Genomic DNA, 21,264 nt, shown 5'->3' with positions numbered 1-21,264 from the left:
ATGACTACAGAGATGATAAAAGGTCAGAGGCTGGTGTTTATTCCAGCAACTTTGACGAGAGTCAGAACAGCATTCAGACCAAAGTTTGAGCAAGAGCAGAAATCAGAAGATCATCATTGGTAAGAATGAGACAAATACAGAGTGAAATCAGTGTGCGGACTAATTCACAGAATTCCAGTTAATGCTGCTCATCCCGGACATTAGTTGTTTGCCTTAAGTGGGACGTACAGTAAAAAGATGAACTTTGAAGAATTAAATTTTAAAAAAGAACTTTGAAAGATAGTCTATAAAATCAGATCAGAACCACATATTGGAGAATTGAGAAATCATAAGAGGTTTGCATAAAATGTGCAGTCTTATCAAAAAAAGTATTGGGATAATTACTCCCATCAGTATGACTCTCTGAAGGTATGCAGAATGGACTTGAGTAAGAACTATACAGACAGAGAACTTTAGTTACAATGAAATGATGGACAGGAGTGACATTGGTAGAAATCTGATGATAGACAAATACCAAGGATTTCTAAATACAACCTGACAAAGTACTGTCTTTCAGCATTTTTATAACTTTGACATTTTATATTAGAATGACAATGCATACTTTTAACAGAGCAAGAAGAATAAGTTTGGGGAAAATGGAGGAAGTGAGAAAGAAGAAAACTACAAATTTATTTTTTTATTTACTAATCATTCCACTCCTTTACATCTTAAATGATATCCCACCTCCTGGTTACCCCTCCAAAAAAAGCCCTATCCCACATCTGCCCTCTCCTCCCTCCTCTTTGTCTCTATGAGTGTGCTCCCCCACCCAAAACATGTTGAATTTTGTGAGCTGATTTGTGGGTGATTATGATATTGTCTTATGTTTGTGTCCATGTATCTTTAATAGGAGTTCATATTTATACTTGATGGGTGTCACCTGTCTGTGTGTACCCCAGGCACATAAAGAAAGACTATATGATACAGTATTCTTTTTAGAGATAGATCTAAACACAATGTTGAGAATTTTGAACACTTTTCTATCTTATTCATATATGAATGATCAGACACTAGTGTACCTATTAAAATGGATTTCTGCTTAAAATATGTTTAAAATAACATTTATATTTTACATGGCATATATAAACACAAGTTTCATTGAATACACACACACACACACACACACACACACACATATATATATATATATATATATATATATATTTTAATTGATAAGCCAACCTCAAAAATGTTAACATATTTAAAAACCTAAAACTTCCACAGAAGTAATGACTGTTTAGTATTACTGTACACTTTGGGGGAAATGATGCATTACTGTTATATCAGCTTTACTTTTCCTGAAAGAGCTAACCTTGGAAATAATGAGTTTGAAGCAATCTGGGCTGTGTAATGTTCTGATTCAAAAAAATAACAAGAAAATAAAACAAAAATAAATTTAAAAGGTAGGGACATTTGCTTAAAAATATTTTGAAATAATTGAAAGCATGATTAAAGAAACATTATGAGAAATTACAAAAATTGTATCAAAAATGTTTTAGATGAAATTTGTTTTTAAATTTGAATCCAGGAATCTCTTTCTATTAAATATAAGATTGGCAATACAGTTGCCTCTTTTCCCTAAAAAAGCAATCAAAATAATGTAAAGCACTATATATTATTCAAATACACAATAATGAATATATCTCTATGAGAGTCTTAAGTTTTATAAGTAATTCTTTCCCAAATATATACATACATATATATATATTTGATGAGCAAAACAACGTGGCAAGGCAAACAGGGCAAGACTGTAGACCAAGGGCTCACTAAATGCTTATGGTCACTTTGGTAAAGGTGAGGTCCAAGGAGAACAAAGCAGTACATGTTTAAATAGCAGTTGCTGGAAGTTTGAAAAGCACATTTCCAGGTGAAAACACACAACTGTCTACTGAAAGGATATGTCTTGTGTCCAGATCAATAAACAAAAAAGGGACATAATGAGAAAAAATTAAAACTCCATGATACCAACAATAAAGATATAAAGAAAAAAAAAAAAGGCTTGGAGTCATTCAGCAATATTGGGCAGAATTACCAAGGGAGCAGTGTCATCTAAAGAAGACAGAAACACAGAAATATGCACACTATAGAGGCCATAAAAAGTAATGGTCTCTCTGTTAAGGACTTACCCAGATGCTTTAGTATATGTGTAGAAAAATACAACAAAAGTTGACTCAAATGTTTTAAATATATATGCACATATAACATAGTCATCTACATACGTATGATTCCAGTAGCTGCTTTAATTTTAATAGATTAAAACTCTAAATAGAAGCAGTGTTCTTCAAAAATTGAATGGTAAGATGATAATATAACCATGCTAGTAGAACACTACACTGTGAAAAGTAAAATGATTATCCATACAGAAAAAGACAGGAGTTATCTTCAGGATCGTGGTTGTCTTACACTACCATATTCTGTGTGACACCATTTCCTAAAAATTCTTGAAATGCCAAAATTAAAGATCACTAAAAATTAATGATTTGAGATGATGTAAAGGTATGTCTTTAAAGTCACATCTTGAAGGATATTTTTAATGCAATAATTCTCTGCCTAGTTACTATGGTGGCTAAATATATACACATGATAAGTGGAAAAACAGATACACATTTATCAGTGTTTATTCTCTGTTTTTGCTACAAAGTATACACTTACATACAGTATGAACCACTGGGAAAGGCTGACGTGCACTAAAGACCCTTTGTTCCATGCTTCCTATGAATCTAGCATCCTCCAAAAATAAATGGAATAGGGCACTTACCTATGAATCTAGAATCTTCCAAAAATAAATAAACAAATATGATAGGGCACTTCCATAACTTCTATGCAACCCAGAGTTCAACCCTAGCACCACAAAATATAAATGAATAGTTATAAATCAAGTACACTCTTAGGAAATGACAGAAAAAATCTATATGAGAGTAAAAAACAAATCTCTATTTTTTTACAGAAATAATTTACAAGACATCATACTAGGAATTTTGGACACGGCAAGCAAATGATAAGAAACTGGTGGATATATTGTTTAGTGATTGTTTAAGATACCATATCATTATAATAGCATCCAGGATAACAAATTGCATACTATCCTTTCCTGAGGAGCATATTTTTAAAAAACCAATTGATTGAAAATTAATGCATGTATGACATTTCTGAATTTCCTGTACCCAGTCTATAAGTCAAGCTTAAGCACCACTAACCAGAAGATTAAAAGGCCCTATAGTCAGAGGATGATAGATTCAGTGGGAGACTCACTACTGTCTGGTTCCCGGCAGTGCACTTATTTGATGACTTCCTGCTTTCTTCATAATGCTGAAAAGGGAGTTCCTTCAGCAATAATCTACAAATTAAGAGGAACCCATTTAGCCTGTCAGAAAAGTTACATGATTGAGTGCCCCTAAGAAGCATGCCAGGTATTTAATCAGTACTTTACAACAGAGGGAATCGTTCTTATTACTTTTGCTACTCAAGAAAATTTAATTTTTATAGTTTTAAAAGATAGAAATGTGAAATCAAAATTATTATACAAAGGGAGATTGATAATTGGCTGTGAACAAAATATGTGAAAATAATCTTATGTGTTTGGGAAAAGGGTAATTTTCTGAGGAGTAAGTTTTGGACCATTCATTTTACATTAGGTTAACAAATAAATAGGATAGGATAAATTATCCATATGGGAAATATGAATTTGGTTGAAATAAAATAAACTATAATTTATGTCGTTGCTTATATATTTTGTTTTAATATTATATAATAAAGAAATTGGAGTTGTTATCTTATAAAGTATATTGGGATGTAATACTGAGTGTCTGTGTGTGTGTGTGTGTGTGTGTGTGTGTATGTGTGTGTGTGTGTGTGTATGTTTCTGTGCATTTCAATACATGTCTGTTCTTTTAATGAGGCTTTGAAATAAAGGAGAATCTAATCAGCTTCTTCTAACTATTATTCATTATTAAATATATCATTAATAGTTTAGAGACAGTTGCTCTTTTCATATATCAAAATTTCACTGCAAAAAGTTGAACCAGAAGAAAGTTAACAAAGTAATTTTGGCCAAGAATGTACATGGTCTAACTACAAACTTCATTAATATTATATTGTTTAGCTTTGTGAATATTTCCCAAGACTATAACCTTGTTTTGCATATTTTTACATTGAATATTAAGCTCTTTACCAGAGTGTTTAAAGAAAGGGAACGATACCTCAGGAGAAGAGTTAAGCAGATGCTGCATATATAAAATGGAAATGTAGATATATAAAACATGAATGAAAGGGAGTCAATTAAGTGCCTCTGTGTGTGTGTGTGTGTGTGTGTGTGTGTGTGTGTGTGCATGTGTATGTGCATGCGTGAGTGTGTGTGCGCCCATGTGTGTGTACTTAGAATATTTAGAAACAATAAGAAAAAGTTCAAATTTAGGAGTCCAACTAATAGCAGATATTATGAGATTATGACATTATGAAGTTAAAAGTTCTTTAGTCTCCCTTTAAAGTGATGCTAGGATGGTATATAGATAATCATAGTGTTACTAATTTCTATCACTGCCAAAATTAATTTTGAAGAATTTGTATGTTTAAATGTATTAAGATACAAATATCATTTAACTATTTTTAAAAGGCAAAGTTTTTACTAACATCAGAAATCTTTTTTTCTCTTTTCTGAGGCAGACGTCTCTTAATGGTAGTACTTGTTACCCTAAGTAGAAAATAGGAACATATATTAGAACATGTTATCATGAGGTATGGCTAGATAATAATGTGACCTGCCAACAAGCTTACCAAGAATTCTATATCAAAATTAGGATCAAAAGTCTAATCGACCAATCTGAGAGATATGCTACAGCAATATGGCTATTGCTCATAGCATTTCTAAGGTCTGAGGAGTGTTCCCCGAAACATTTGTGAGCCCAACCTGACTCTCTCTCTCTCTCTCTGTCTCTCTCTCTGTCTGTCTCTGTCTGTCTGTCTGTCTGTCTCTCTCTCTCTCTCTCTCTCTCTCTCTCTCTCTCGTTTATAAAACAGAAATTTAAAACTTAAAGTATATAGTCCAAAACCAAACTGCTTTTGTAGTTCTATCAGAAAATCTTTTAAGATCTTCATGAAAATGATCACTCTTCCCCTTCGTGATTTAAGGTGGCAAAATATAAACTCATATATACCACTCAAAAATACCCGCTGCCAAGGGGCTGGCCACTCCCTCACCTTGCTTCAGTTTGCCTCTTTTGTTTTGTCTAATCATCACCTTGGCAATCTCACATAATTTTTTGAGCTGATTCTATTTCATCTATCTTTGTCTTCTGACCTCTTTATGACCTCCCAAATCTATGAATCACAGTCTTAAAAACAAACTTTCACCAAATCTATGACTTTGTCCTTCATTGACATTTTGCTCATCTCCTGTTACCTTTGTGTCTCTGAACTGAACTTTTTAATTTTTTTGGTTTCAAATTTCAAGAAGAAAGAAGTGTGCTACTTATTAAAATAGGAAATTAAATGGAGCTCAGTACTCCAAACCATGATGTTGTGAAGCATAAACATGGTCTCTGTGAGTGCAAGTTGTCTTGTTAATCCATAAACCCAAAACCATAAAACTCCGATTCTGCTGATTCTTTATGCATTTTTAAATTATTTTAATTGAATTTCAATCACTCCCCCAACCCTTCCACAAGAGTCCCTGACTTCCATCCAATATTTAGCTGTGAGTCTCTGTATGTGTTTCAATCAGCTGCTGGGTAGAGCTTCTCAGAGGACAGTTGTAGGCTCCTGTCTGTAAGCATAACAGAGTATATATACATATACTTTATAATACATATATTACTAGAACCCTTTATACTACTGTGTGTGTGTATATATATATATATATATGTATTTATATATATATATATATATATATATAATAGTATAATGGGTTGGCTCCACCCTCTCAGGAGAGAAGGGGAGGGGGATGGGGAGAGGGGACCAGTGGGCAGGCAGTGTTTCAGATGTAAATAAGTGAGCAATAAACAAATGATTTACTTTAATTGAAACATACATCTATACGTCCCAACGATGTTCACTCACACTCACCTTTACTCTCATATTTTCCCCATTCATCCCACATGCAACTTGAGCGTTGGCAATTTCCAAAATTATCAACTTCAAGTTTATCATATAAATGTTGGTGTCCCTAAGACACTTAGAGTGCTAACATTCTAAGAATTGGTACAGTGCAGTTCCTTTCTCCCCACAGAAGCTTCGGGTACTTGTGCTTCCCCTAATCTTTACTCGAGCATCTCAACAGTGGATCCATAAAGGGTTTTAAGTTTGGGAGAAAGAATAAAACAATCATTCATAAACAGTAACATCAAAACACACTGATTTATTATGTATGGCTCTCTTTATCCTCATATCAGAACCTTGTGATGTCGGTTCTGAAGTCAAGATCAACATGCCAAACTTTTAAAAGTCACATTTGTCCATGAAATCTCTGATCTACACTCTAAATTCATACTTATTATATGCCCATCTTCTTTTAAAAATTTAAGGAGTAGATTTCCCAGGATGTATCAGACACCTATTGCTGATATAAGAAATGACCACACCACACACTTCATGTCTTAAAAATCTTCAAGCCCTGGGTATCACAGCCCAAATTAGACTGAGAGTTAAATCAGACTGTTGTTATGGTAGACAACTTGATGGTCTGAGGAAAACCTCCATTCCCTAACCCTTGGTTTAAGTCTAGATGCCATTTAAGTTCCTTAGCACTTGGCTGCTTTTCATACTGCTTCAATCTCATGTTTCTGAGAAGGGGAGAGGGTAGTGGGGAGGGTGTCTATGAGGGGGAAACCGGGGTAGCATTTGATGCAAATAAATTAATTAAAAACACAATACAAAAAAGTGAAAAAATTAAAATTAAACTACCTTTCTACTTATGATTACAAAGAAAGGCCAGAGAATATAAAAAATTAGGATCCCAAAACAGTAAATAAAAGGACATATGTTTATGGAAAAATAAAATCTCAAGTTTCATTCACAAACATCTTTCTATTCATTCAAACCCTCCTTCCATTCCTCTGAAATGACCCCAGATAATTACACTGGGTTCCTTTGCCATGTAAAAATATTCATATTATCTAAGTAGGAGCATACCAATATCTTTAAAAAGATGGTAGGCCACTTCCTGCACTGAGTGGAAACTCTGATACTGAAGTGAAAACCACTGAATTAAAACCTAGCCCCAGTGTAGAGAAATTACAGGACTGGAAGGCAGGAGTGCTTCTATGAGCACCCTCATAGAAGCAGGAGGAGAGGGAGGATGAGACACGGGGTTTCGGGGGGGAGGCAACAGGGGAAGGGGATAACCTTTGAAAGGTAAATAAAATGTCCTTCCATGGGTATTTTGCTCTGCCTTCTAAGAAAGATCAAAATATCCCCACCTTGGTCTTCCTTCTTCTTGAGTTTCATGTGGTTTGTGGATTGTATCTTGGGTACTCCTTGCTTCTGGGCTAATATCCCTTACTGGCGAGTGCATATCAGGACTTACAGAAACAGAGTGTGGAGCAGCAACTGAAGGAATGACCATCCAGAGACTGCCCCACCTGGGGATCCATCCCATACACAATCACCCAACCCAAACACTATTGTGGATGCCAACAATTGCTTGCTGACAGGAGCCTGATATAGCTGTCTCCTGAGAAACTCTGCCAGTGCCTGACAAAAACAGAAGTGGATACTCACAGCCATCTATTGCACTGAGCACAGAGTCCCCAATGAAGGAGCTAGAGAAAGGGCCCAAGGAGCAGAAAGGGTTTGCAGCCCCATAAGAGAAACAGTATGAACTAACCAGTACCCCCAGAGCTCCCTGAGACTAAACTACCAACCAAAGAGCAAAGCGTACACATGGAAAGACTCATGGCTCCAGCTGCATATGTAGCACAGGAAGGGCTAGTTGGTCATCAATGGGAAGAGAGGCCCTTGGTCCTGTGAAGGTTCCATGCCCCAGAACAGCAGTTCAGGAGAATACCAGGGCCAGGAACAGGAGTGGATGAGTTTGTGAGCAGGGGTAGGTGGAAGGGGATAGGGGGTTTTCAGAGGGGAAAATAGGAAAGGGGATAACATTTGAAATGTAAATAAAGAAAACATCTAATTTTAAAAAAGGAAATTAAAAGAAAATATCCAATTAAAAAAAAAAAACAACTAGTGATGGTTAGATGTCCAATGTCTTCATTTGGGTACTTGTCTATAAGAATGTTTTGAACATTTAACCTCCAAAGAAAGTTTGTTTTCCTGCTCATTTGAATATGAATCTTCATTTTGATACACAAAATTTGTTTTTTAAATTTTTTCTGAATAACTATCTTTCTACAGTTATGATTCTAAAGAAAGGCTGGAAAAAAAGTCAAAAACAATAAATTCTTCATAATCATAACTACAGAAATGTAGTCAGTTCAGAAATTCATTTTAACGAACAGAAGCCTTTTAAAGGTAACAGAATGTCACAGTGAAGTAAATGGCGCTTTTGATTTATAGAAGATTTGACAAAATAATTTTATTGAACTCAAAGCCTATATTTCAATTTCATCTTAGAGTTTCAATAAAAAATAAGCTTTCTCTGCCTCCTAGTTTTTAAATATTTTGACTGACTTTACAAAGAAATTTAAATTTGTTTTCTAATATATGTATATTGAAAATAATTTCAAACGTGTATTATAAACTTAGTGTTGTATTATCCCTCGACAGCAATACAAAAAAAAAAAATCAAAACATGTTTAATGACTCAGTTTATCCATGTCATAAGAACATTACTTAATGGTGCTTAAAGTAACAAAATCAATTGAGTTAATTGATGATTTCACTGCTTAATAATACCCTGATTGTTTGGGTCATCACTTCTATTTCCATTAGCCTCAGCACTCCAGCATAAGTCAAATACTAGGAATGTTTATAAAGCAACAAATAGGAATGTTTCAACTCCACGTTAAAAGGAGGCCTGTTTTCACTGTTGCCATTATTATACTGCAATCAAAGCTTGACAAAGAATAGGGATACCAATCATCATGTACTAAAAACACTAGCCTCTGGACTTTATTGTGGTAAATATGTTGACATTATTATTTTAAGCATCCGTGTTGGATTAAAATATATGGGCATAAATTAAATGAGATTCATAGCTTAAAATACTAGAGAAATTCTTGTCATTAAGCCATGAGCAGCTGAACAAATTAGAGGTAACAGAATAATGCATTTCCTAGAATATGTTTGTTAGTCAGTAAAAATTTTAATTTAGGTGGAGCTGGCCTCACAAAATCAAAGAATAGAGAAAAAGGAACAAACTTTAGCCATAATAAAAGCATAAACGTGATTATTAAGCACATGCAATAATATCATACTGTTGAAGATCTTGAATATAATAGTTCTCATATCAATAAATGCATAGGAAATTTAGCATGTAAACTAGTAGAATTATTATTCTAATGGAATAGTTATTATTTTATGCCCAACTCAGAGAAATGTCACATTTATTCAAAGAATTGTGTGTTCCTTGGAAGTTAAACTGTTTTGATGAGAGTGAACTTAACAAAATGATAAAAGCTGAGACTAGCATGACTTAAAAAATGCCAACTTGTAACCCAGGGATGGGTATTTGCATACTAATTGTAATATTCCTGCTGTCATGTACCTTCAGCTTGAAGATCAGTCAGAAAGAGAAACTGCATCATCTGTGACAGGCAGACAGTGGGACGCACAATGCCAGTGAAGTGAGTTGCTGTTTAAAGCTCTTTTATCTCAGAAGATGTATACATGAAACCCTTGAGGCTTCAGTAGTCTATATGACTTGCTGCCTTTGTTTGCGATAAAAAAATGCTAATTGTTGCCTTTCACTGTAACATCATTTTATTTTTTGCCTTTCTCTATTCACGTTTTCCTTTCTAAAGTATGTCCACAATGCATGGCTTGCTTTGTTTCTAAATTATCTGTTTACTAGAAATAAATAAATAAATAAAGTCAACAGAAAGTTGACCTCTCTTTTCATCATGTTTTTCAAAGCAGTGAGTTAGAGATACAACATATATGATCTTCATAAGAGTTATTCATTATCACAGTACTTATTAAGAAGCTTTTACATGGCTAGACAGTGCTGGGTAAGGAAGCAGCTGTCACTTCCTCGGGCACATGAACTCCTCGCTTGAGTTTTCCATTCTCCAGCACACTGCTAATTGAGTGTGAACAGCTAAGTTGTTGGATTCCACATTTTTTAATGCAATACAACTGGTTCTAGCTGGCTCAATTAGCAAGATAACTGGTAGCTTTCACGCCGTTCCCATCTGGTCTGGCTCTTCTCTGGACATATAATATGAGTACTGCCGGCCTTGGTGGCACTTGCTTAATGAAGAAAACAGGCAGGAAATCAGCCAAAACCCCATGAAATACTAAGTGCGATTTTGGCTCCAAATACACAGTGAATTTTCTGGCAAACCATACACACATGGAAAGTTACTCTGATTAAAGCACCAGAATTTTATAAAGTTATCTCTCTCTCTCTCTCTCTCTCTCTCTCTCTCTCTCTCTCTCTCTCTCTCTCTCTCTCTCTCTCATGCACACACACACACACACACACACACACACACACACACAAAGGAAAAGAAGCACATATACCTCCATTAAGTTTATAAGTAACACACAAATAAAATAAAAAGTAGAAAAATAATAATGAATTTGACTGTTTATTTCAGTTAACACACAAGTTAAGAAAAATCAATGAGTCCTCTATAGTTTAAAATACCTATGATTTCTTATTCTCTAATTTTTATTTAATGGATTTTATTAATATTTGCATAGCTGCATTTTATAAAACATATGCTTATATTTCCATGCACATCTAAACTAAAAAATTTCTACATTTATTTCATAATTTAAAAGCTATAAGAATGTATTTCATAAACTTTCTGTTGAGTAATTAATTGTTACAATGTAAGTATTGTATAAAGTAGCTGGGTGATTTGTGTGACTATATTGCAGGAAAATTACTGTATGGGTCCCCAAAAGAATGCATATGTACTAACTTATGCTTTTGGAGAAGAAATTTGCAAAAAGTAAGGGTCTTAATCAGACTTGTTTTTAAACATTAACTCTACTCATTACTATCTGCATGATACTGTCCAAGTCACTAGCATCTATAGCCCACATAGTCACTGGTAACAGGAGAATTTAATATACTACTATTGTCACTATTAACTGATGGAAGATACGTGACATGCTTAATGTGACCCAGAGTATACTATAAACATCCAAGGCACAGTTGTACACTTTAGTGTTCTGATAAATATTAGCTTTTGCTGTATTTATTGATATCAAAACTTGTCCTTCCAAAGAAACAAACTCATAAAAAACCCAAATTAAAATTATTTAATAGGAGGAAATATTATTTACTAAAACAGCTACAGTATACCTAATTTCTGGAAAGGAAGCACTCCAGTTCTTCCAGCTCTAACAGTATAATAAATATTCATAACTGAATCTTGTAGATGAAAAGCAGGTCGAAAAGTGAGCCGTCCAGGAATCTTCTAAAGCCACGGGGGTGTCCCTTCTGAGAGCTGAACAGCAGCTTATGCCTTTAGAGCCAAGTCAACATTTCCTGACCTGAATTTAGAGTAGGACACTCTAGCAACTCTAATTTTAGGATGTCTAATATTCTGTGTGTATATCTACAGAATACAGAGCACTTTAAGTACAGCTCTGTAATTCAAAACTACATTCTTCCTTTTGTTCTTAACTCTCCATTCTCGCTTCCAGACTTCTTCCTGTTTTTACACAATGCTGAAAATAGGAAAGGTCATTGCTTATTGACAGGCCTCCATGCTCCAGCTCTTCTTGGCTCTACCTAAAGGCGCAGTGTACAATCTTTGCCGTCCCTTCCCTCAGGGGTGACAGTGAGGTCCAGCTGTTCTGTGGTCCTTCAGGAATGCTGTCACACTCTGTCTCTGCTTCCTTTGCCCATAGCACTGTAGGATGTTCACCTGAACAATTTGCCTACACTTTTTAGCAAGCTTTTTCATTCTGTCCTTCCAACATCCTTTTCCTTGGTCTTACACCAGCCACTGTCTAGATTTTGAGCATTAACTGCTTGGCCTAGTCACATTCTTCTGGGTTCTAGAAAATAACTACTTATATTTCTTATTAAAGAACCTACGTATAAATGGAGATGTAGACCTTTATACTAGATTGGATTTGCTATTTCTCTGTTTCTGATAGCTACTCCTCATTCTGAAGGATATACTGATGGCCAAGTTCCTCTCTGCCCTATGCATTAGCATATACTCTGCAGAGATTGAGTTTCATATAATTTAAATATTACACCAACCACTGTATTTCTGCCTGCAAAGACTATTTTTATACAAGTGCAATTTAATTGACCTTTATGATAATTTTAGAATTACAACAAAACAGTTTGAGAGTCATGTAATATAACATAATCATAGTGAAGTAACAGTTTAAACGCACAAAAAGCACTTCAGTGTGAATTTAAATCCAGGATTATGCCTAACACTTAATTTATGAACAATGAAAACTAAACAATGCAAATCTTTTTATATGTCCATTTTATTTAGAGACCAGCATTGCAAAAAGTCTCCTAGACAACCTGTGCTTTCAAATATTAGTAAGTTAAAGGAAAAATAGAGATCCAAAGCCCATCACTTAGAAGGAAACATGAGCTAGAAAATGTCAGTAAAAGAAGAAAGAAAAGAAAGAAAGAAAAAAAAGAAGAAAGAAAAATGAATTCCCAGTAGCCTCTCCTCAATCCTCGTATTATATGAAAGTACAACTAATATTAAAACAGTGGGGAAACACAGTCAACCCATTAAAAAGCATACAAAAACTGAAGCAATTATAAACAATAAGAAATAAAAGCATAATAAGCACTTCAACAAACCATACTTAGAATTATCAATATCCAATGCAACAATATGATATGCAATGCAACATTTATTAGAATAGCTGGAAGTGAGATCATCTGTACTTTATTGTCAATTGTTTAAATATATGATTTAGTTAGCCAGCTCCTTTCTGTTTGTACATCGTAACTACATAATTGAACTCCTTTGCTTGGAGTGGCTTCCTGTGGATAAGGGCTTGTTTCATCAGGATCTTTATCTGTTAAAAGGAATAATACATGGTATATTTGTATCTCACAAAGTTTATATCTTAAAGCTGATTTATTATTTTATGTAATATCCCCAATGTATACCTTCTCCAGAAAACTTCAGTTCAAAAATTTTTACTGATTTGAAAAAAATATATCACAATCTTTTGACAGATTCCTACATTTAAACAAACCAGCCCAGAACTAGTCTACCAAACAAAGGAGAAGTAAAATCTGATTCAGAATAGGGTAACTACAACAAAATACCAAAGTCAAACATCATCACATTAGACATTTCTAAATATTCATGATTATTAAACTAACAAATTTGTATGCTATGAAAACTTAAAAGCCATTCATTCCTTTTGATTGCTATCAGAAGCCCCTATCCACAGACACATAATTAGTAATACATTCAGAAAAGTTTATAATTGCTTCACATAACCAATGTTTCTCTGGTGCCAATAGTATAACTTATTATGTACAAATATTAACACCGTTGACTAGATTGACAAATAATCTCCTGATATCTAATTATATTCCCACATTATACTTCTGTTACTGTCCACATTGAAAAAACACTATGTGATTTTTGTTGACATTTTCTTGTTTCATCAACGGCTCATTTTAATGATGTAGTGTAAAAAATACCTTCAGCTCAAGTATTACTATAAATTATCAAAGAAAAAGATCACAATGCTATTGTCAAGGGTAGATGCTGTTTCTACAGGTCTCCAACTACGGAAACACTGGCATGGTCTGAAAATATGGACTCGCTCTTAGCTAACCAAGGTAAGATTCAAGCAATAGTGCATTTTAAAGATGATAAACACAATTCACTAAACCTTGAAAATGCCAAATATTTCATGAAATATGATAGTGATCAGCATTTGAAGCATAAAAATTTAAGATGTTAGAGTCAAAATAGATTTAATTTAGTCTAAATGACATTGGTCAGTAGTTCAAACATGATTACAAGGGAAATTAACATGATAGACAAATAAGAAGCTTTCCATTATTTTAGCCCATAATTAGATGAATTTGATCATTGCTTGCCAGTGATAAAAAGCTGAAAGAACTATACAAATTATCAACAACAGGAAATTTAAATTAAACACTTGTTTTTCAATCTCATGAGCTAAACTAGAAAATTATTTTATATTTAAAATAAATGGCATTTATTTTGACTAAATACAAAAACATTTTATATTTTATTAATGAAAATGTGTTTATATAAAAAAGTGTAGTTCAATGTGGCAATTTTGATCAATTATATATAAAAATACTTTAAAATTGACATGCATTTTTTACACAAAATAGTCACAAATTTTCCACAATTCCTATTTATCTAATAAACAATCTGCTTCAAGATACATTTATCCTGACAAGAATGGGACTACAGACAGTAGACAGAACTTATTTAAAGTATCCATTGTATTAACGAAGTAACATTTCTGTTTTAAATTAATAAAGTATCATAAAAATGTAAAATAATAAAATTGGGCACATTCTGCACTGCTGTCTGTTCATACTTAAAGTTATATTGAATTAAATGCATTAGGATACTCTGAAAAGTTTATTTTTACTGGCTAAATCCTAAATCAATCTACCTACTACCTCAAGTCCAACTAAAGACATTCATTGAAAATGCTTTGTATATGAAACACCTCTAAGTTAGAATGGGAACTGTCTTATGTTCTTCAGTGTGTAACCAAGGGATTACATCCAGTTTGGTAAGTGACTCTTTGAGTCCCTCCCTCTCCTGGTTGTCATGGACATGGTTCCTCCACAGCAGAGAAAATGATTTCTGTACAATAGACATGCAGAACAGAAGTGAGGAGGACCCTAAGATGGAGAGAATTGGACTTGTATAACAATAGACCAGAGTTATAAATTATTTTAAATAGCTAGTTAATACAGCTTTGTAAATCAAGATAAATAATAATAGTGTAATTTATTTTTAATCCTTTAAATACTTAGTATATTAGAAAACTACTTAAACATTTTTACTAACTTTGCCTCTATAACTCTGACTTGGCTTTCCTGGTAGTTTTCAATTTCTATCCAACTTAATGTCCTCTGTGATGGTGAAACAAGTAAAGTCATCCTCTCCTGCACAATGCCCTCAAGAATGGATTTTATTGCATGTAATATGTTAGTCCAGACTTATTTGAAATGTTTTCAAATTAAAAAGAGCCTAAAACAGGAAAGTCAGTGAAATATTGAATAGAGGGACAGAGTTTCATGACCTGAAAGTTAATTGTAGATTTTGCTCCTTGGGTGCAAACTAAGGTATGGAAGGGAGCATTGTTCAATGTCAGCCTTTCTAGAAACTAAAGGGAAGCAGAAAAGGAGGTCATTTCTTGATTCCTGATGTCCATATCGCTAGGATACATTCATAAAAATCCTTGAGGAGAAGAGCATGATTCATTCTAGTGACACCCACAATATTATCATGCAAGAATGGAAGTATTATTTCTTTATCAATGAATACTTTATCTTATACATTTGGACTTCAAAAATCCAGCAATGTTTGGGTTCTTTTCAGAGAAAGTTTTTCCTTTTACTACAAATTTAAAAATCTAAATTTTTGACAGATAAGTTTAGTATACAGTTAATTTAATTTTCATATGATTAATAATAATTAATAATGACAACTACATTCTTACATTTATTTCAAGAATTTTACTTAGTATCTGATATATATATTTATAATTAAATTTCCTTTTTATACTACTTCATGTAAGAAAAATATCATGCCACTGTTATACAGTGTTTTAGACATTTAAGATTTTGTCCTAGAAAGCTATGATTTATTTTATATTTTTCTTACTAAATTTCACTTTTGTTTCCCACCTGCACAACCTATAAAAATGAGACAGCCCCCATTCTTTTCATATTTTCTTCTATTCCTAGTCAGTCTTTCAACCCCCTGAATTTTCATAATTTTACATCTTCCAGATGATTAGACAAGGGGGCAGGGAGTAACTCCTTCAGCCTGCACTGGGAAAACAAGTGCTCAGAGCACAATCCCCAGTATTTTCAGAAATCAAATTCCTCAGTGACAAAATCACGAAGAACATGTTCCTTTTTTTTATTAGATATTTTCTTTATTTATATTTCCAATGTTATTCCCTTTCCTGGTTTCACTTCTGAAAACTCCCTCCACCTATCCCCTCCCCCTCCCGCTGCTCACCAACCCACCAACTCCTGCTTCCTGGCCCTGGCATTCCCCTATACTAGGGCATAGAACCTTCACAGCCATCCATTAGACAGAGCACAGGGTCCCCAATGAAGGAGCTAGAGAAAGTACTCAAGGAGCTAAAGGGTTTTGCAGCCCCATAGGTGGCACAACTATATGAACTAATAAGTACCCCCACACACACACAGAGCTCCCAGGGACTAAACCACCAACCAAAGTGTACACATGGTGTGATTCATGGCTCTAGCTGCATATGTAGCAGAGGATGGCTTAGTCGGTTATCTATAGGAGGCCCTTGGTCCTGTGAAGAACATGTTCCTAATCCAACATTAAGCCTCAATTTACAAGAATATCTGCACAAATCCAAATGGAAAAGCTGAATACCATGACTTTAAGATACCTGAAGAGCATAGTCAAAATAAGAGATCTTAACATAGTCTTTCAAACTTGGCATGTAGCTATTGTCATACTCTCAATCATACACAGCTGAAAACACTGGGCAAGAATCACCTTTTCAAGTTAGCTGTGGATATTTCACACAAGAACTCCACAGGCACATTTTTACGAGGACTACAGCAATATAGAAAACTATGCAGCAGTTTTAAACACATAAATATTTATCAAAGCCAGAAATTTGCTGCATATTTGAACACATGTGTGATAATGGGGTATAGGTTGAACATTTGACGTCATATGTAAAGATGGAACTGAGATTATTTTCTCTTTTTCTTTTTATTATTAGATATTTTCTTTATTTACATTTCAAATTTTATCCCCTTTCCTCATTTCCCCTCCAAAACCTGTTCTATCCGATACCCTCTCCCCTGCTCACTAACCCACCCACTCCTGCTTCGCTATCCTGGCAGTCCCCTACACTGGTGCATCGAGCCTTCACAAGGCCAACGGGCCTCTCCTCTCATTGATGTCCCACAAGGCCATCCTCTGCTACCTCCGTGGCTGGAGCCTTGAGTCCCTCCATGTGTACTCTTTGGTTGGTGGTTTAGTCCCTGGGAGCTCTGGAGGTACTGGTTGGTTCATATTGTTGTTCCTCCTATGGAGCTGCAAACCCCTTCAGCTCCTTGGGTCCTTTCTCTATCCCGGTCAAGCTAAAGGAACTGAGCCTGCAAATAAGTGGGCCCATGTAGCCCCTACTCCAAAGTCAACAGAGAAATGTATGCTCATAAGAAAACATGATCATGTGGCATCTCACATTGAGTACACTGCTTAAAGCAACAATGGAAAAAAATATCCCCCTTTCTTGTCTTTCAGAATTAAAATTGTCCAAAGAAGAGGAGAATAAAGACTCAATCCCAAAACCTTGCCAGTTACTACTTAGTTTAAAGATCATATTTGTCCAATATAATCAATGCAAACATTGTGTCTTCTCCTTTGAGCCCCAACTAACATATTTCATTCCCTCAGTTTCAAATTTCTTCTCAAAAGCTTACATCAAAGAAATATATTCTTAGCCTAATTAATATAACATAATTAACTTGAGCTAAGCAGTTCAATAGCCCAAGGCACTAGTCATCCAAGACATTCTCTGAAAAATAAGTCAGATCTAGAAATATAAAATATATATTTCGTTAATTAAGTTAATTTTAAAGTATAAATGAAAATATTTGGACTTATGATTACTCACAAAAAAACTAAGTTTTCTAATATGAAAATGATATAAATAGTACATTGTCTTGATGATCAATGTTTGCCAGGAGATGTTATATCAATAAATTCCCATTTGATGCAATAGACTTATTTGGGGAATGTTACTATTTTATAGATGATGCAATGTTTTCTTAAATATGTTGTAGCTGGATTGGATGCTTTCCGAACATTTCTAAAATCAGAATATAGTGAAGAAAATGTTGAGTTCTGGCTTGCCTGTGAAGACTTCAAGAAAACAGAATGTAGAGAAAAGATTGCTACCAAAGCTAAGACGATTTACTCCGAATTCATCGTAGCTGATGCACCAAAAGAGGTTAGTGAAATATCTCAGAATAATGAAGTTGCATCACTCAAAGGCTCTTCACAGTTAGAAATGAAGTTAACTCCATCTAAAGAGTAACATAATCATTTCTTCTTTATAGATTAAAACTTATCAGTAGACTTCAATATATAAATATATTTAATGCCTGCATTTTAAGAGAAAATAATACATGTGAAAGAAAACAAGCTTACCACTGGAATATCACCAGTTTTCATTTTTAATTTCTTAGAAGTGTGCATTATAGAATGTAATATGTTCCAAAAGGGAGCATGAAACTGTTGTTTAAAAATGAGCCAGATATCTTTAGGAAGGAAGTCCCTTGTATGCAACTTAAAAATCAGCAAAATACAACACATCTCCAGGGGGGAATGTAAGAGTAGCTTACTCATTTGATGTCATTATCATCTCAGAGGATTACTGTTGAATAAATTCACCATTTCTAACTTGTTTGAACTCTGGCTAGCTGGTTCAATTCATGTTCTGGTTCAAAGTTCTCTGTGAGCTGACACATTTGGTCTGGCTCTGAATTGCTCTGCTTGGCCTTATACTAACTCTGGCAACTTGATCTAATCTCCTGGCTCCTTCTTATTCTCTGGCTTCAACTGGCTCTGCTGACCTGCACTGAACTGCTTGAACTCACAAATAACTTCAACTCCATGATACTGCACGCACTGAACTATGAAACGACTGAATTGAACTGCTCCAAACTGTACTAATTGAAGTCACCTGACTGAGCAGATTCAACTCGCTCTTGCTTCACTGTTCTTAAGTAGTAGACTTTCTTGTCTGTCCTCAAGAGTGCTGTGTGTATCCTACCTCTGACTCATTTTTGTCAATCCCTGATTCATCATTTTGTCTACCCCTCAATTACTCATTACTTTCAAACATGGCTGCTTCCTTCTATAACCTAAGTTTACAACTACATTGTTTGGGATTAAAGGAGTATAATAAGGACATCTCTTTATTCCAGCCAGAGCAGCCATGTTGCTGGCTTAAAATCCCTATACAGGGAATTCTAGAATGATTCTGACAATATCTTTTGAAATATTGTTCATTTTTAATTTTTATTGTATACACATATGTGTTTTGCATGTATGAATATATATGTATAGATTCACTCAGCTGTATTGTATATTCCAGGCACAAACTTCCAAATATGTTACTATCCAACCATCTACCTTAACTTCTAAATTTTATTTATTTTTGATATTATAAAATAATCACATTTACAAACCTTTCCCTTTACTCATTCTAAAACCTCCCATATACCCCTCCCTGTTCTCCTTCAAATTTGTGTCTTCCATTTTTCATCCATGCCAAAATGGACACAGACCTTACCACTACATGAAGAATTAGAAGTAATCAAAATGCAGAAAGGAGAGATGTTCTTCCCCAGGAAGAGCACATGAATTGATTGTCCACCTTAATTTTTGAGACAAGGTCTCTCATTGCAACTTGAGTTTACTGTTTTGGCTAAACTGTCTGTCAAACTAGCTCCCAGAATGCATCTATTTCCAACCCGTCAGCATGAGGGTTACAATCATGCCCAACACTATTTGTGGGCTGGAAACTCAAACTCAGACCATCATACTTGGGTAAGAATGTTTTTAACTGAGCCCTTTAATGATATTTCTGATATAGAAAGTTTCATTAGTGTTTGGTTTAATTTTCAGTACAAGGATTGGATACCAAATAGTATAGTATTAATTGTAAATGGTATTTAAAGAGTTTACATATTAAAGTTGATGAAGATACATTGAAATATGTAACACAAAGTCAAAACTTTTAATGAATAAGTAGTGGGAAAATAGAAAGCTCTATTAACCCAGTAATGTATAAAATTAGCTCATAGTACCAATGGCCCTTCCTACAAATGTAAGGAAAACGTATGTGTCACTAATAGTATATTTTCTGATCCAACAAGAGGATTTGTGCTGAGAGTAAAATGTCAGTTCTTATAGGTATTGAGTAAGTTAAATAGAATGTAAATACATTGATTAAGAATCTAGGACACAAAGTTATAGCAAGTTCAACTTTTAGATGAACATTAATTACTGCAGTTGTTACTAGTTTGCTTTAACACTAACAGACCCAAGAACTATTCAAGTGTGGCTTGGAATTTACAGGGGGTAGAAAAGAACTTCAACTCATGTGGAGATGCTTCAACATTCATTTCCAAGTCACCACCTAAAAATCAATAAATAATTCTGGAAAATTGAAAATGTAGTATTATGGTTTGTCAAGTTGATTAATGTGCCATTTCCTAAAAAATTGAAAGCAACCCTGAAAAATGTATTTCACTGTGATCCTTATTTCAAAGCCAGTGTTTTTTCTTTCTTACAAATATAATTAACAGTGGCTACTTTGATATAACAGTAAACATCATGAAAAAGATGATAAAAATATAATTTTAAAACTACAGCTAAGAGGCTAAAGAGATTGCTCAGTGGTAAAGAGCACTCAATGGTCTTACAGAGGATCAGGGTTTAATTCCCAGCATCCACAAAACAGAACACAATCTGATGTCCTCCTCGACATCCAAGGATTCCAGGCAAATATGTGGTACATCGTCACATATACAGGCAAAACATCAATACACACGAATAAAATAAAAATTGAAAATGTAAAATAATGCAGCTAAAGTCAAGGTTATAATTAACAATTTTGACAAACACTTGCTTATTCCCTAACTTTTCCTTCTGAAATAAACATCCTCAGTAATAATTTAGCTACACAATGCAATTGTTGTTTCCATAAATAAAACCTTACAGGTTTTAATATTTTACACATCTAATTAACTATATAAAATACAAATAAATTTGTGAAACCTTTTCAAGTAATGGTTACATTGCTTCAAAATGACTCTGAAGTAAGCATTTAAACATGACAAAATTCATTGATCTCAGTGTGTGTGTGTGT

At 34.2% G+C, this 21,264-nt stretch overlaps 1 protein-coding gene across 1 annotated transcript in view; it reads left to right on the top strand.

Moving 5' to 3' along the window:
- Positions 1-21,264, top strand: part of Rgs21 (regulator of G protein signaling 21) — a 48,256-nt gene that overhangs the window by 13,552 nt on the left and 13,440 nt on the right. Inside the window, exons 2-4 of the mRNA XM_021175336.1 lie at positions 9,701-9,773; positions 13,872-13,948; positions 18,170-18,336. Of these exons, the coding sequence (XP_021030995.1) occupies positions 9,763-9,773; positions 13,872-13,948; positions 18,170-18,336 (255 nt within the window). The 5' untranslated portion in view covers positions 9,701-9,762. The remainder of the gene's footprint in view (positions 1-9,700; positions 9,774-13,871; positions 13,949-18,169; positions 18,337-21,264) is intronic.

Source organism: Mus caroli, chromosome 1 (genome assembly GCF_900094665.2).
Source record: "Mus caroli chromosome 1, CAROLI_EIJ_v1.1, whole genome shotgun sequence".
NCBI lineage: Eukaryota > Metazoa > Chordata > Mammalia > Rodentia > Muridae > Mus > Mus caroli.
Note: the sequence above shows the minus strand (reverse complement) of the source record. Positions and strands in the feature narration are given on the sequence as shown.